The sequence below is a fragment of the Protopterus annectens genome, chromosome 11.part0 (assembly GCF_019279795.1).
Source record: "Protopterus annectens isolate FY-2018-M chromosome 11.part0, PAN1.0, whole genome shotgun sequence".
In the NCBI taxonomy this organism is placed as follows: Eukaryota; Metazoa; Chordata; order Ceratodontiformes; family Protopteridae; genus Protopterus; species Protopterus annectens.
In genome coordinates, this window is record NC_056745.1 from 682,888,405 (window position 1) to 682,904,205 (window position 15,801).

A 15,801-nucleotide genomic window follows, 5' to 3' on the forward strand; every position below is an offset into this window, starting at 1 on the left:
ATCAACAAATAAACACAGCTATAATCGGGTGAAGTAAAAAATGTAAGATGGAACAGGATAAGATTTGTAGTAAGGTATATCATGCTTGGCATACAGTTTTATGTCATACTGCAAGGAATTAGTGTTGGAAAGAAAACATTTGGAATAATCTGTGCTTCTTTGAAGATGAAGATCCACTAGGGTCATCATTCCATAGAAGATGACTGTTTACTGCAGTATGATATCTGTGTTATTACACCGTACTTCAAGTACAATGCACTTTACTAGGAATTAATTTGTAGTGCATGGAGTGCCACAATTATGCTCAAAAATCAGAAAAAAGATAATCTTGTTTAGTGCCTCCACGTGCAAAACTTAAGTGTTTAGGGGTGCTTAACAAAAGCTTCTTGTTGGCACTTAATGCTGCTGAGATCTATGGTAGCGTTACTGCCAGCATGGAGGATTGGGTTTTGCATTTTGGCCAGGCCAAAATAGGTGGCAAGTATGAAACGGCTATTGTCCATGGATTTGGTGGCATTTATGATGTTTAACCAGATTTAGGAGACAGGAGCTGCCCTTAACAACACTGAGTTGATTAGGGTCTAGAACCAGGAGGTTGACCATGCCTAAGTTAATAAATCTTTTTATGATATACTCCATAACGTTACATGCCAAAAAATGTGTCATCATCCCCTTTGGGAAAAACTCGGTTCCCATGAATTACCACAGCAATGGTAGTCCACTGAACACAGAAGGTGTTATAAGAGATCTGGGAACACAGGTTGACAGCAACCTCTCTTTTGACCACCATATTGCCACTGTGGTCAGAAAGTCCTTCTATGTGGCACATCTCATTACTAAGGGTTTTGCATCCAGGAAGAAAGAGGTCATTGTCTCCCTCTACTCTTCCCTTATTAGACCAATCATCAAGTACAATGCCCCATTTGGCATGTACCTCACCAGACACCTGCAACAACTGGAGAGGCCACAAAAGTACCTCACAAAGATGATCATAGGCTTTAAACAGTTGTCCTATATGTACAGACTCAAAAAAACTCCAACTATTCTCTGTCTCATATAGCCTATTAGAGGTGATCTCTGCTTGACTTACAAAGCCATGTCTGACCCAGCTCTGTTAGAAATGCTACATCTAAAAAACTCCCAATCCCTCCACACCACATGCATCAGAGACCTCAACCTCATTACCACAGAACATGATGAAGGGACAGGTTCATAACCCAGAGACTCCCCCTGCTGTGGAATAGACTTCCCATACATGTCAAACAGAGCACCTCACTGGCCCTCTTCAAAAGAAATCTTGGTGAGTGGATGGGAAATAGAAAATTCACCCCAGGGATCACTGCAGTGGCTTTACTCTACAGAGGGACTGGGAACTAAGGTCAGGTGGCAGGATGCCAGGGAAATCCTATGGGCTAGGCTTGTAAAGGCTCCAGGGCCATTAGCCTAGTACATACCTATGAACCTATGAACCTATGAACATATAATACATGTGAGGCTAATAGGTCTCTTGTTGCCTGGACCAAAAGTAAGGTCACCATTATGCAGTGGCATTATTGTGGTAGTTTTGCAGCATCGAGGATGATCTCCTGTTTTTAATTTCTCCAAATCTTTTGAGTTTATAATACCATGATGGCAATGGACCCTATTCCTAAGTCAAAGTATGATTAAAGTTCATGAAATTAGTATTGTTTCAATCTTTGATGTCAGCCAAAAGTGCTCTTCGCAGCACCTGCAATGTGCCCAGTAATGACTCCTTCTGCAATTCATATGGGGCTACATGGATTGGTAACATATCTACATGTGATTGTAGATTCTTTTTTATAAGATCTGTTGCTCCTACTACTATTGGAACTGTCTGGATATCTTTCTTCCACATTGCTTTCATTTCTGCCTGCACATCCTGATATTTAATGACTTTGTCTCTCTCTGTACACAACACACTATAGTCACTGGGTGTGGCAATTTCAATGATCAGTGCTACTTTTGTCTTCTTTTCATGGACCACTATATCTGGTCTTCTAGCATCTATCTTTTGAACTGCTGGTATTGGGTGATCCCATGTGATATAAACTTCATCGTTTTCTATGATGCTTTGTGGCTGTTTCCAGTGTTTTTTAGCCACTTCAGTACCATAGTATTTACACAATTCCCAGTACAATAGTCTTGCCACATTATTATGCCTTTCAATATACAGTCCTTCTGCCATTAGTATGTCACAATTGTTTCCAATTCAGTTTTACAAAACCTACATGTTCAATGGATTTTGTAAACAAGTGTGTATGTAGCCCACTATCTTGAGCCACCAGTATTAACCTTTCATCTCCTTAACCATTCCTGCATTCGTTCCTGATCAACATGAGGTTCTTTTAGAAGTTTTCTATACTTGCAACTGTATTTATGCATTTTCTACATTTCTTGCCTTTTCATCTGGTCCTTCACCTTATATTCTTTCTTTTGTTTTTTGGCACATTCAGTTGCTGCCTGATTTTTATCTACTTCTGGTTTGATTTCCATTCCTGCTTTACGCCGATATGCTTCTGCTAGATTAAGCAGAGAAGTTATCTTAGATTTATCCTTCTCATGTTTCAAAACTTTCACTACATTCGGGTCTTGTGAGGTCAGCAGATATGTGTGGAGTCCCATAATTGCAGATCAGTTTCAAGGAGGCCCATCCCTTGTTCAGAGAGGCTGAGATTATGTTGGTTAAGGAGATGTTTGGACAGACTGTATTTGGTAATGATAAAAAGGCAGCCTTATATGTAATCGGGACCCTAAGATGTAGTGCTCTTGGTTTGAATATGGGTGAAAGGATCTGACCACAGGAGGTTTTAGGGGAAAACAAATGGAGAAAAAGCTGTGAAAAACATGATGGGTATGTGGTTTGTACAGAAGCTAAATTTGCCTGCTAAGATTTTGGTTATTGACTCATGATCAGACTATGTGGTATTATAATAAATAGACAGAGCATTGCTGGGAATTATTCAGCCTTAAACTTTTTAATGGTACATTTGAAGTTCTTGTTAACTGTTTTATGTGTTTATGTGTTGTGTGCATGTGTTTTGTTGAGATGCAGCCTTATTATAGATGTAATCATAGATGTAATCAGTTTCTTCATTTAACTGTACAATTTGTTGATGCAAGAGTTCCACTATAATGGTCTACTCTTATAATTTGCACTCTATGTCGAGCAAATAGGGATGGCTTTCTCAAAGTGACCATTTAAATGGGAAGAAACTGAAGGGGAAAGTGGAAGTTGTGGCAAGGTATTAGCAAGAACAGAGGTACTTCCGAACTCTTCTATGCTGCCTGACAGCAGTAACAGACTGCTTCGGAAAAAATCCCTAAAGATTGTGATGGGTTAGTAGAAGGTCTGCCACCGATTTAAAATCTAACCACACGTTAGTCATCTTTTCTGTCAGTCATAGTGGCACCACCACGCCACCAAATATAGTCATCATTAGGGACTTCACTAGGGCAAATTTACTTCAATTTGTAGAAGACCTATGCAAAATTTCCAACAATCTCCCACAAGTGGACTCAAACAAGAAGGCTAATGGATTCACCCCTGACTTTTATCAGCACCTAAACAGCTACATAGAAATATCAGTAGCCATCCATCTTAAATATAATGGTAAGTTCAAGAATAAAGCTCTCTGGTGGAACTCCTGTACTAATAAATTGCATAATAAATAACCAGGAGAAAAGCTACAAAAAAATACAGCCTCTTGACAGTGTAGTAACCACCACACACATTTATTGATTCAGCATTTTTGTCCAAAAGCAAAGGGCTTCATCACAATAGCATACACAATTGCAAAGTTGTCAGCTGACGTACTGTTATGTGAGGTTACTTTTTCCTGTATCAGTTGATTGTGTATGCTATGATTGTTTCTGGAAAAAAGCGCTAAATTAATTAACCTGTTTGGTGGTTGCTATATTGTCAAGAGCTCTATTTTTTGCAGCAATTCTGTTGGTTATGTTTCATTTTATGCTAGTCTTGGTGTTTGAGATTGTTCCTTGGAAAGTGTAAAACAAAACAAGGAAATGATGAAAACTTGTAGGAAATCCCCATAGCCTTTTCTAAAAACAACAGTGAAACACGATAGGAAGGAACTTAAGAACACATTATAAAATGGAAGGCAGTGTACAAGCTTAAGGTTGCTACAGTTACAAAAGGAAACTGCAAATCTTTCTTCAGTTATGTCAGGAAATTAAGGGATAATGTTCAAAAATGCATTGAGCTCATCTATAATCATAATATCACACATTCTACTCCCAAGGATGTAGCCAATATAGTAACAGAAACATTTTGTGCTAACTTTTCCCACTTAACCACATTGTTACTTCAATGTTTGTGTCTTTCGGCTTTTCCTGGTTAGGGGTCGCCACAGCGGAACTCCAGTCCGCTAATGATTGGCAGTAGATTTTTACGTGCTGTCTTGCCGGGCCTAACACACAACCTTCAATGAAGGAACGCCCATTTACGCATATCGCCACACAGAAGACGCTCTGAGAATCGAACAGGCAACGTCTAACTGTGAGGCAACAATGCTTCCGCAGCACCACCACCCCTGAAAATTTAGTTTCTCCTGAACTCACCTTGGAACAAGACTTAAAAGGCATTTCAAAGACTGAAAATAATAGTTCCAGGAGACCAGACAACTTGCCAGACTGCGTTCTCATTAGAGCCAAGTGTGCACTATATGATCCCTTGCTTAAACTGTTCAGCCTAATGCCTGTAGCACAGCCAGTGTGACTCCACTGCAGAAGGGTAACTTCCTTTACAGATCCAGGGAATTATAGGCCCATCCGCCTCAACAGCCTTATATATAAAGCAATGGAATGTATCATAGCAGAATGCATTTTTGCTAACAAAGGCAATTTAAATTATCTAGACCCCAGTTAGCTTGGTTTAGTGAAAGGCAGGTCCTGTCTCATGAACCTAGCAAGCTTCTTTAAAAGACTGCAGAGGCTGTGGACAGTGGTCACTCAGTGCGCACTGCTTATCCTCATCTGGCCAAGGCTTGGATCACTATCCTCCATACTGGTACTGGTAAAAAAATAGACAAACAATGCAAAGCCCTGTGTTTTCCAATAGATTGTACATTGACTGTCTAACAGGTCCCACCCCGAGTTCTGAAAGTTAATGGCACCCTCCCTGAATGTAAAATTGTAACTAGTGGGGTAACAAAGAGTTGAGTCATTGAACCTTTCTTGATTGCAATTTATTTTGTAGTCATCCAGATAAATATCCCTGATGTGTGGTTGACAAAGTTTATTGATGACTGCAAGCTGGAAACTGTTATCTGCTTATTCATTCATTGATACTAAACATCTCCATCACGGGCAGGAATATACACACACCTTAGTGTACTGAAAACACTCTAAAGTTCAGCACAAAAACATACAGCATAGCAGCACTTGGCAAAAAAAGCTGTTCATAGGTTATTTATTAATGGTATTACTCTTCAGACAGATGCAATAAGAGACCTGAGTATTTAATTGATTTCTCTCTCATCCCATCATCATGTTTCCATCATAGTCAGGCAGTCCTATCTGGTCCAGTTAATTTCCAAGGAAATATCTTTAAGATCCAAAGACGTACTCCTGCCACTGTAGTCTTCCCCCATGAAACCCATCATTGAATAAAATGCCCCTGCATGGTATGTACACTTTACCAAAATAATTGAGAGTCCTTAAATTCTTCAACCATCCTGACTGATTAACACAGCTCTTATCCTACTCAGTAGCATACAATCTGCTCCACAGTGACCTCTGCCTCACTTTTTGAGCCAGTGAAGGACCCAGTCATATATGAACATCTGTTTCTTTGCAATCCCAGTAGCTTTACAAACACCAGCTGTAGGTACCTAATATTATAGCAAGAAAAAAACAAGACTTGCTGGAGAGTAAATTTCCTAACTCAGCATATTCCCAGCTTGTAGAATGTTACCTATACAGATCAAATAAAGTATGACTGTGGCTACCTTTAAGGCTAGACTTGATGATAGGATGAGCAGACAGAAATTTACGTCAGGGCTGTCATGTACAACCCTGCTCAATTTGGGAGGTGAGCACTATTAGAAAGGGAGGCATGATCTTTAAATGTGTCTTCTTAAAGATGTATACAGCTAGCCATCCTATGGTCTTCATGATTACTTGCCTAGTATTCTTCCCATGGTCCTGTGTAGTTGTGGTCAGATTTAACTTGGAAGGTAGAGATGCAGGTTAGTGTGAAAGATTAATCTACATGTGTGAGAAAAAACTCAAAGGCATTCAAGCCTCCAGTGAGAAGGTATACAATTTGTTCAAGGAAGCTGGCAATGACAAAATCTAGGAAATTCCCTGCATATTATTACTAGTGGCATGGGTCTTCCAATTGATGGTTAGCGAGATAAAACTGTCAACAGAATAGCGTTAGGTTGGATAATAATCTCATCTATTAAATTTAGGCCTTTGTGGTCACTGGAGAACATGGAGGGGGATCTACAGTTAAAAAGTATGTGATAGATAACTTTATTAAGGGAAATATAGACCTTTGTAATTTCTTGGATAGAGTCACAAAGGATTTACGTTGAAATCCATGCATTGCAGATAAATGCAGATGCAGCCTTATAATTCCAAAGGAGTCTGAAAAAATAACAAGTACTAAACCAAGGTATGCTGGAAGTGCTATCAATACACTGAAACCAAGTTTCAGTGGCAATAAAGTCATTTATATTGTGTTTTAAACTATGGCAATAAAGTCATTTATAATGTGCTTTAAACTATGGCAATAAAGTAATTTATAATGTGTTTTTAAAATACAGTGTGATGTTATTAATCATTGTTGTTGCAGTGCACTACATTTCACTGAAATTCATGTATATTCTACATTTCAGACAAGGCTACAGTTTTTGTTTGCCCTCTGTAGAAAATAATAACTCTGTTGTCATGGTATTACTGTGATGTGTCTCTCCTAAGTATAATATTTATTTGATATTTACATTTCACCTTGCTCTTATGTTTTATTATGTCATTAATGTCTCTCATTTGATGTGCATGCTTGTGAACTATACTCTGAGTAAATTCAGTTGTAAACTGACCATCAAACAGTGTACTGAACTTAAACTGATGATTGCTTAAGACTACTGGAATCCCTGTGGATTGCTGCTTGCAAATACCACAAGGGCAACATTCATAGTAATTCAGTCTCCTTGGAGACATCAATGCTTGAAAAGCTATGCTGTAATTTCTTATGACTGACTATACACTAAGCTGCTATAGCTTAACTTTTACAGACTAAATTAGGACTTTTCCTGTAAAATTCACACCACAGTCTTTTATGTGACTGGACTGCCAGTTTGAAGTAAGTTTTGGTATTTTTGCATCATTATCAATCTGAGCATTTATGAGCCAAAAAGATCCAAGCCTCTTGCTGCACTACGTTTTATGTGACTGGGTTATCAGGTTGAAGACAGGCTGGACATTTCTACCTGAGATCCAAGCCTCTTGCTACACTACGTTTTATGTGACTGGGTTATCAGGTTGAAGACAGGTTGGACATTTCTACCTGAGATCCAAGCCTCTTGCTGCACTACGTTTTATGTGACTGGGTTATCAGGTTGAAGACAGGTTGGACATTTCTACCTGAGATCCAAGCCTCTTGCTGCACTACGTTTTATGTGACTGGGTTATCAGGTTGAAGACAGGCTGGACATTTCTACCTGAGATCCAAGCCTCTTGCTGCACTACATTTTATGTGACTGAGTTATCAGGTTGAAGACAGGTTGGACATTTCTACCTGAGATCCAAGCCTCTTGCTGCACTACGTTTTATGTGACTGGGTTATCAGTTTGATGACAGGTTGGACATTTCTACCTGAGATCCAAGCCTCTTGCCGCACTACGTTTTATGTGACTGGGTTATCAGGTTGAAGACAGGTTGGACATTTCTACCTGAGATCCAAGCCTCTTCCCACTACATTTTTTGTGTCTGGATTGTTAGTGTGAAGAAGTTTGGATATTTCTGTTTCAGATAACTATCTGAACATTTATAAACACAAAGATCCAAGCCCCTCGCTTCTGACTTTCTCCCAGATACATCTGTTAAGTTGCATGACAGCATATATACAATAAAATACTTGCTTAATTTTTTTTTCTTTTTTTCAGTATCAAGGAGGTTTTCACAGATCCTTCGGAGGCAGACATCCTTAAATCATCTCTGTCAGGTAACTGATTTATATTTTAGGTATTTGTCAAATAATTCATAAGTCAATTTAAATCTGCTGACAACATAAAGCAGCAGTCGCCTTAATGAATGATATATGAGCTTGGCTCATCAAACAACCTGCTTCAAATCACTCACCCTCCACTTCCATGCTGTCTGTGCGTAAGGAAATCATAAGACCTCAGAATCCAGGTCACTCCTGAGAAAAGGTATTATATAGGTGTTAGTGGGTCTTTCCCTCTAATCACAATACAAGCGACTCACGACAAACACAAATTCATACCCTAGTATTTCATGGTATGATCAATAAGCCAATGCAGCACCTGCATAGCTATATCCTTAAGTAGAATGAATTTATCATTTTTCAGAAGGAGAATATTCCAACAGCCTAATGACTATGTTGCTTCACTGCATTATGTAGAGGTTTAGTACCGCTTGGATTTTGAATGATAATGGACAAGACTTTGGCACTCACACGTAGCCGAGCATTTGCACTTTGGATAGCAAAATACCCTAGTATACTCGTGCATTGCTTAGGAACTGTATGATCAAGTCTATGTGGGTTGGGGACTGGGGGTTTTAAGGTTGTTTTCTGCACTCAATTTAATTTTATTTTAGCTAATGTTTTTATAAGTTAGTCAAAGATGACTTAGATCACAAGTAATTAACATGCCAAAAAGACTTCCTTAGCTACAAGTGTCATTAGTTTCACAAAGTCACAGAATAGAGCTTAACGGTGTCCACAAGCAGTCACTACAGTTTTCACACAGCCCCTTTGGTACTGAAATGACAGTCTCCCTAAAAGGCTACTAATAGATTTATGATTCTATTAGAATTTATCTATGGGACAGTAAATTAATTTTAATTGCAACAGATATTTGAAATTTGTTTACAGTTATTCCCTATGATATTGGAACTCTACGGCTTACTGAAGTTTGTAATGACATTTACAAACTTGATTCCAGAAATTTAAAATAATTAGTAAGTTGATAGTACTAATTCTTAAGAACATCTTTTTTTAATTGGGATTGCTTTCAACAAACTCAGGTGTTGTAATGGGTGTAGCTTCACAGCAATCTATGTTAATTGTTTTTATGTTTATGGCAAAATAAATTTGTTATTAATTCAGAATACCAAGAGGATATTAAATTATAGTTTTGTTACCTTGAATATATTTTCATATTACGGGATAGTACTAGAAGAGTAATCTGTAATATGTTGATTATTTATAGTCTACCACATTTTTTGTGATTTTTCACATCAATTTTCTTTTACCTCTATTAATTTTTTGATGTTACAGTTTTTAAAGATGTTATATCTCACACATTTAAATCAAACTGGACGGTGCAGTGGTGCAGTGGTAGCATTGTTGCCTCACAGCAAGAGGTTCTCCGGTTCGATTCTTGGTGGGGTGCCTTCTGTGTGGAGTCTGCATGTCCCTGTGTTCTTGTAGGTTTCGTGCGGATACTCTCGTTTCCTCCCACAATTCAAAGACGTGTTTAGAGCGTTTCTCCCCGGGCCTCTGCTGAAAATTGGCTTTGTTCCAAGTCAGACTTTCTTGGTAAACAAATGTTAAATAAATAAAATAAACTCTTTTTCATAAACCAACTTTTTGTAATGTTTATCAACACTTCAATAGTAACCATCCTTTTGAACAAAGAGTAACTTTGTTAAATGTCACATGGTTATACTGTTAAGAATAGTTTTGGATGACCATCTGTTTTGCATGGAAATTCATGTTTTAAATGATAAGTTCATAATGAGAGAGTGTCCTCATTATTTGGATAATGAGTTGACGGATGATACTATTGAGGGTAGGACCTCCAAACACAAATCAGTTTTGATTATGCCATTAGACAAAAATAAATCTGCTAATTTTTTATCAGTACTAGTCTTAGTTTTTTTTTTACTTACTCTACCATGATTAACAAGGTTATTATGAATTAGTGTATGATTATGATTATTTAATAGAAAAATCAGATAATGCATCTTTTTTATTTTTAAATGGAATAAGAATATCAAAAATATGTTAAAAACAGAAAGCAATGTTTTTTTCTCATTAACAAAAAGGGGATGTTTAAATGTAGTTTTCATAGTCAATGCTGGTACATTTATTTTGTTTGTTTGTGTCTTTCAGCTTTTCCCGGTTAGGGGTCGCCACAGCAGAACTCTGGTCTGCTAATGATTGGTAGTTGATTTTTATGTGCCGAGTTACCAGCCCTGACGCACAACCTTCAACGAAGGTACGCCCATTCATGCATGTCTCCACGCAGAAGACGCTCTAGCTGAGAATCGAACCGGACAGCGTATTACTGTAAGGCGACAATGCTACCGCAGCACCACCACCACAGATAATATCTAATATTGTTTTGGGAGATTACCACAGAGTTGCCCCATGTAAAGAGCATTATAATTGTATAACAGCTGGAGTAGATTATGCTGCTAAATGCATCTCATTCGATTCATTTTATATAGGCAAGACGGAAACTAATTTATTCATAGATTATAGCTTCATAGATTAGTACCAGGCTAACTGCCCTTGTAAGCCATTTTAAGCCTACCCAGTTACCTCATATGAGAATCAAACCCTACACCTTTTGTCTGTAAAGTAAACACCTTAACCATTCTGCCACCCTCCCAACAAGAATACATTCACAAGCATATTTGCAGCATTAAGAAACAAGACAGGAAAATGCTCTGTGTAAACATACTCTTTCTAGTGATAATGTAAAATTATATATATATATATATATATATATATATATATATATATATATATATATATATATATATTATTTTACAGAGAGTTTTAAGAAAGGCAAAGGGGAACTGAGAAAATAAACTGAATTACAAAAATCTAGTATGACAATGATGTTTGAAAGCTGGGTTTTTCTAGTAGTGAATAATGATATCTTTGTTTTCAGAGTTTTACTGTAAGGAGATAAATTATACAATTCTTCATAAATTCTACAGTTCTTATGTTTTTTTAATTTGTGTTTCAATTGTTTATAAAAGGGTTGTATTTATATGATTATATGATTTTCATGTCATTCCTGCTTTTGCTATACATAAAATTTGCTGCATTAAGTAAATGAAAGCTGGATGAAAGTGTTCATTAAATATTGTGTGGTTTGTACTTTCACAGGAAGTGGTTTGGCTATGTGCATTGTTGTTTTATTTTTTTACTGTACTAGATATTTGGATAAATTTAGCTGTCTTATTCTTTGAAACTTGAACTGAGTATTCTTTGGTGAATTTGACATAAATATTGGCATTCCAATATAATGAGATATACTTCTGCAATGCAGCTCTTTGGTTAAAAATCCAATTATTCTTTAACAGTCTGATCTAAACAGACTGTTCTCTCATTTATTTTCTTTGTTTTTTTCACATATACGCTAAAGGAGGATTTTGTCCATAGGCAAAGTTTTTGAAGTCCTTTACATTATTTGTGGTACCATGTAATGATGTTACATTTTCTCATGATTGTATATTGTTTAAAAATGTTTGGTATTAGCTCTTTTTGCCTGAGGTAGGTCAAATTTTAAACAAACTAAATTAAAATGTCCTCTGCTGAGTGACTGGCATATATCAATGCAAGACCATTAGCACACACATTTTCATTCTGGGTCATGAAATTAAATTTTATTTATTAATTTTATAAACAGAAGATATCCCAAAATAGACCCTTGAGGGACATCTTGGCTGATGAGAGTGGGAATTTTATCAATTAGTTGTGTTCAGAAATTGTGATGTGTAAGCAAGTTACAAAAAACATAAAGGTGTTGAATTAAAGTTTAATGAGGTCAAGTTCTTAAAGGAATCTTCAGTGTCAGACTTTCAGGACCTGTGACTTTGGTGAGAGACAGTTGTGCAAGTCACTTCTGGAATAATTGCTTGCGTTCTTAGCCTAATCATTGAGATTCAAGACGTGTTTTAAACACTTCTGATAAAACTGTTTCAAATAGCTTCTCCAGGTAGAGTATGGTGGAGCTTGGTCCAAAACAGCTTGTTTCAGACTGGGAAATAGTTTTGGAAGAAAGAGTATATGAACAGCTTTCAAGAGTGCAGGAAATGTATTAGATTACAAGGAAGTAGAGCAGGAAAACAATTTGATTAATAGTTTGGACTATTCGTAGATTAAAAACATTAACTTATGGAAACCCCTTTCCATAAAGGTTCTACTACACAACACACAGTCACACACACTCAATATTACATACATGCATACATACAAATATTTCAAGCATGGGCATTAATGCCCTTCTACCTTGCCAATATACCAAAACACTTGTTCCAATAATAAGTGTCCAGGTTGTTCTTAAAAATGTCTAAACTAGTTCTTGCTTTAATGTAATTAAGCAGTCTGTTCCAAGCATCAGCTACTCTGTCAGAGAACCAATTAGTACACTTCTTATTCCTATAGAATCTTCTACATAGGTTGTCTGATGATTCTCTGGTACTTCTTGATAACCTCAAACATTCCCAGAGGTAGTTGTCTCTAAATGCCCTATATACCTGAATAAGATCTCCTCTTAGATAGCTTTAAGAGACACTGTACAAGTTCAGATACTTTAGTCTTTCATAATAACTTAAATTTTCACATCTGTGGATGCCCTTAGTATATTTCCACTGTACTCTTTCCAGTTTACTCATGCTTGTTTTCTTATAGGGTTTCCATATTGTTATTCCATACTCAAATGTGGGTGTAATATAACTAATAAACAATTACTTCATTATTTTTGATTTCCTAGTCTTTTTATACAACCTATAGTTCTATAACTATATTGGTCCTCTTTATATAGTCAACTTACCATTATTTACCATAATTACCATTATGGGTGACACAGTGGTGCAGTGGTTAATGTTGCCTCACAGCAAGAGGTTCTTCGCTTCAATATTTGGCTGGGGTGCCTTCTGTGCGGAGTTTGCATGTTCTCCCTGCTTCTGGGTGAGTTTCCTCTCGATACTCTGATTTCCTCCCACAATTCAAAGACGTGCGTCTTGAGCGTTTCTCCTACAGCTTCCGCTGAAAATAGGCTCTGTCCTAGTCAGACTTTCCCAGTCAACAAATGATAAATAAAATAAATAAATAAAAATGTGTCTGCTTTCATATCATTGAGACAACAATGTCAAAAATTTAAAAACATGAACACCCGGAACAACGTATTTTCTTCCAGGGTAAGTAAACACTTGGCCACCATGGTGAACTTTTCCCTTTGTACACTGTTGTGCAATCGCAGAGTTTGTTTATTTAGTTTGGGGGGTGTGGCGGGGCAAACCCCCCACTTTGGCGGGTTTAATTTTAGTTACATTTCTATTTTATTTGTTGTCAGCAAAGTGGTTACTTACCCGGAGAGAAAATACAATGATCTGGGTGTCTGTGCTTTTAAATTTTTGATATTGTCGTTTTGATGATATAGAAACAAAAACAAAACCACTTTGTCTGAGAATGGAAGCCATGCACACCCTAAAATTCAAAGATTTATTGACTAGCGCTTTTGTCCAAATTAAAATTGAACTTCTTCAGATAAGTTATTCAATCACCCAAAACATTTAAATAGCCAATATTCCTATTACATAACTGTAATTAGATAATGTAAACTGTTACGTACCCTCCCTCTTACTCAAAATAACAATTATAAAATTTATAAAATTCCTTAAAAAACATATCAATAATAAAACTATTAGTGAAAAACACATAAAGAACAATATAAAAAATATATAAAAAATATAACACAACATGAAAGGCTCCACCACAATTGACCCTAAATATTCAACATATTCAAATTAACATAATAAATATTTCATCTTTAAAATTCAGTTGACAGATGTAACCTCATTCAGTCTGGGCCAAGTATCAGTGTGTAATAGAATCTGCCAGTTTAACTCCTTACATTCAAGCTTTAATGATAAAGGACCCCCTATACATTTTCTCTGCAGTGTCAGTAGCCATATATTTAAAGAAGTGACCTTGGTTATCGTAAACATACTTGGCTAAAGCATTAGTCATTTTTCCTTTCCTCACAGAATATTCATGTTCATATATTCTTTCCCGTACTGTCCGGTCAGTTTTGCTCACATGAAAACATGGGCATTTTTGGCACAAAGTCAAATAAACTACATTCATAAAGTTGCAATTAAAAGTACCCTTTACCTTATAATTTAAACCCCTAATATAAAAAGTGTCACCCACCATAATAAATTTACAGTGCCCACAAAAACCACACTTCTTTGTTCCCAAACTGCTAGAGGGACCCTTTGGGTTAATGTGTTCAAAAACATTCTTAAAATTCAAACTTCTGGGATGCACCATTACTGGTTTCTTTCCTATTTTGTCCCTAATTGTATTATCCTCACTCAAAAACACCCGATTCTTGTTTAATATTTTCCTAATGGTATTAGCATACATACTAAAATTTGTAGTAAATTGTGTGTTCAAATTAGTGTATGGGATTACATTGTAATTCTCATCCTTACCCCTAACACTGGTATCAAATAACCCATTCCTATCCAATTCCAAACTTGAATTAATGTTATACGAAGATACATAACTTTCTCCCTCAACCCTAACACTCGCATCCAATGTTCTATTTCTACCTAATAATATTGGCCTAAAGTGGCCCCTCAATCTTTTCTCCTTGACTTCAACTAGTTCAGATAGCAAATTATTAGGGTAACCTCTCTTAAGAAACATGTTCTTTAAATTAGTATATTCTTACAAGAAATCTTCTTCTATCATAACCATCCTCTCAGCCCTTACTAACTGTACTTTTATGACTGATTTCTTTTAGTGGTAAGGGTGCATACTTGAAAAATGTAAAAAATTGTTAGAATAAGTTTTATTTCCTAATGATCTTGGATATGTACCTCAAGTTGACACTATCCTTAATTAAAAGGACATCCAAATATGCTATTTAGTTCTTGCCTAATTTGTATGTGAAAGTCTGAAAATTAGTCGTTTGATAAATATAATACATGAACTGAGCCACTTTGTCTTTTTTTCCTTTCCACAGGATAAATATATCATCATGGTAACAAGTGTAATAACATACTGAGTCCTTAAAAATGGGATTCTATTACATATATCTGTGTTCCCATAATGTCATGACTAAATTAGCAAAGGTAGCCCCACAAGGGGCACATATAGCCACTCCTCTTTTTTGGAGGTAATACTGACATACCTGTGGAAGCATGGAGGTGTTTAGGTGAAATGGCAGTGGAGTTTTTAACCAGATTGTTTAATGAAATCTTAGAAAGTCAGAGGATGCCCGAGGAATGGAGAAAAAGTGTTTTGGTACCGATTTTTAAGAATAAGGGTGATGTGTAGAGCTGTAGTAACTACAGAGAGATTAAACTGATCAGTCACAGCATGAAGGTATGGGAAAGAGTAGTGGAAAGAGTAGGTTAAGAAGGGACGTGGTGATTAGTGATCAGCAGTATGGTTTCATGCCGGGAAAGAGCACTACAGATGCGATGTTTGCTCTGAGAATGTTGATGTAGAAGTACAGAGAATGTCAGAAGGAGTTGCATTGTGTTTTTGTAGACTTAGAGAAAGCATATGGCAGGGTGCCTAGAGAGGAGTTGTGTTAT

General features: G+C 36.7%; 1 protein-coding gene across 2 annotated transcripts in view; it reads left to right on the forward strand.

Moving 5' to 3' along the window:
- The window catches only part of RFX4 (regulatory factor X4), a 690,122-nt gene that overhangs the window by 418,900 nt on the left and 255,421 nt on the right, over positions 1–15,801 (forward strand). For both annotated transcript variants that reach the window (XM_044088142.1, XM_044088143.1), the window contains exon 10: positions 8,151–8,209. In XM_044088142.1, coding sequence (XP_043944077.1) covers positions 8,151–8,209 — 59 coding nt within the window. The remainder of the gene's footprint in view (positions 1–8,150; positions 8,210–15,801) is intronic.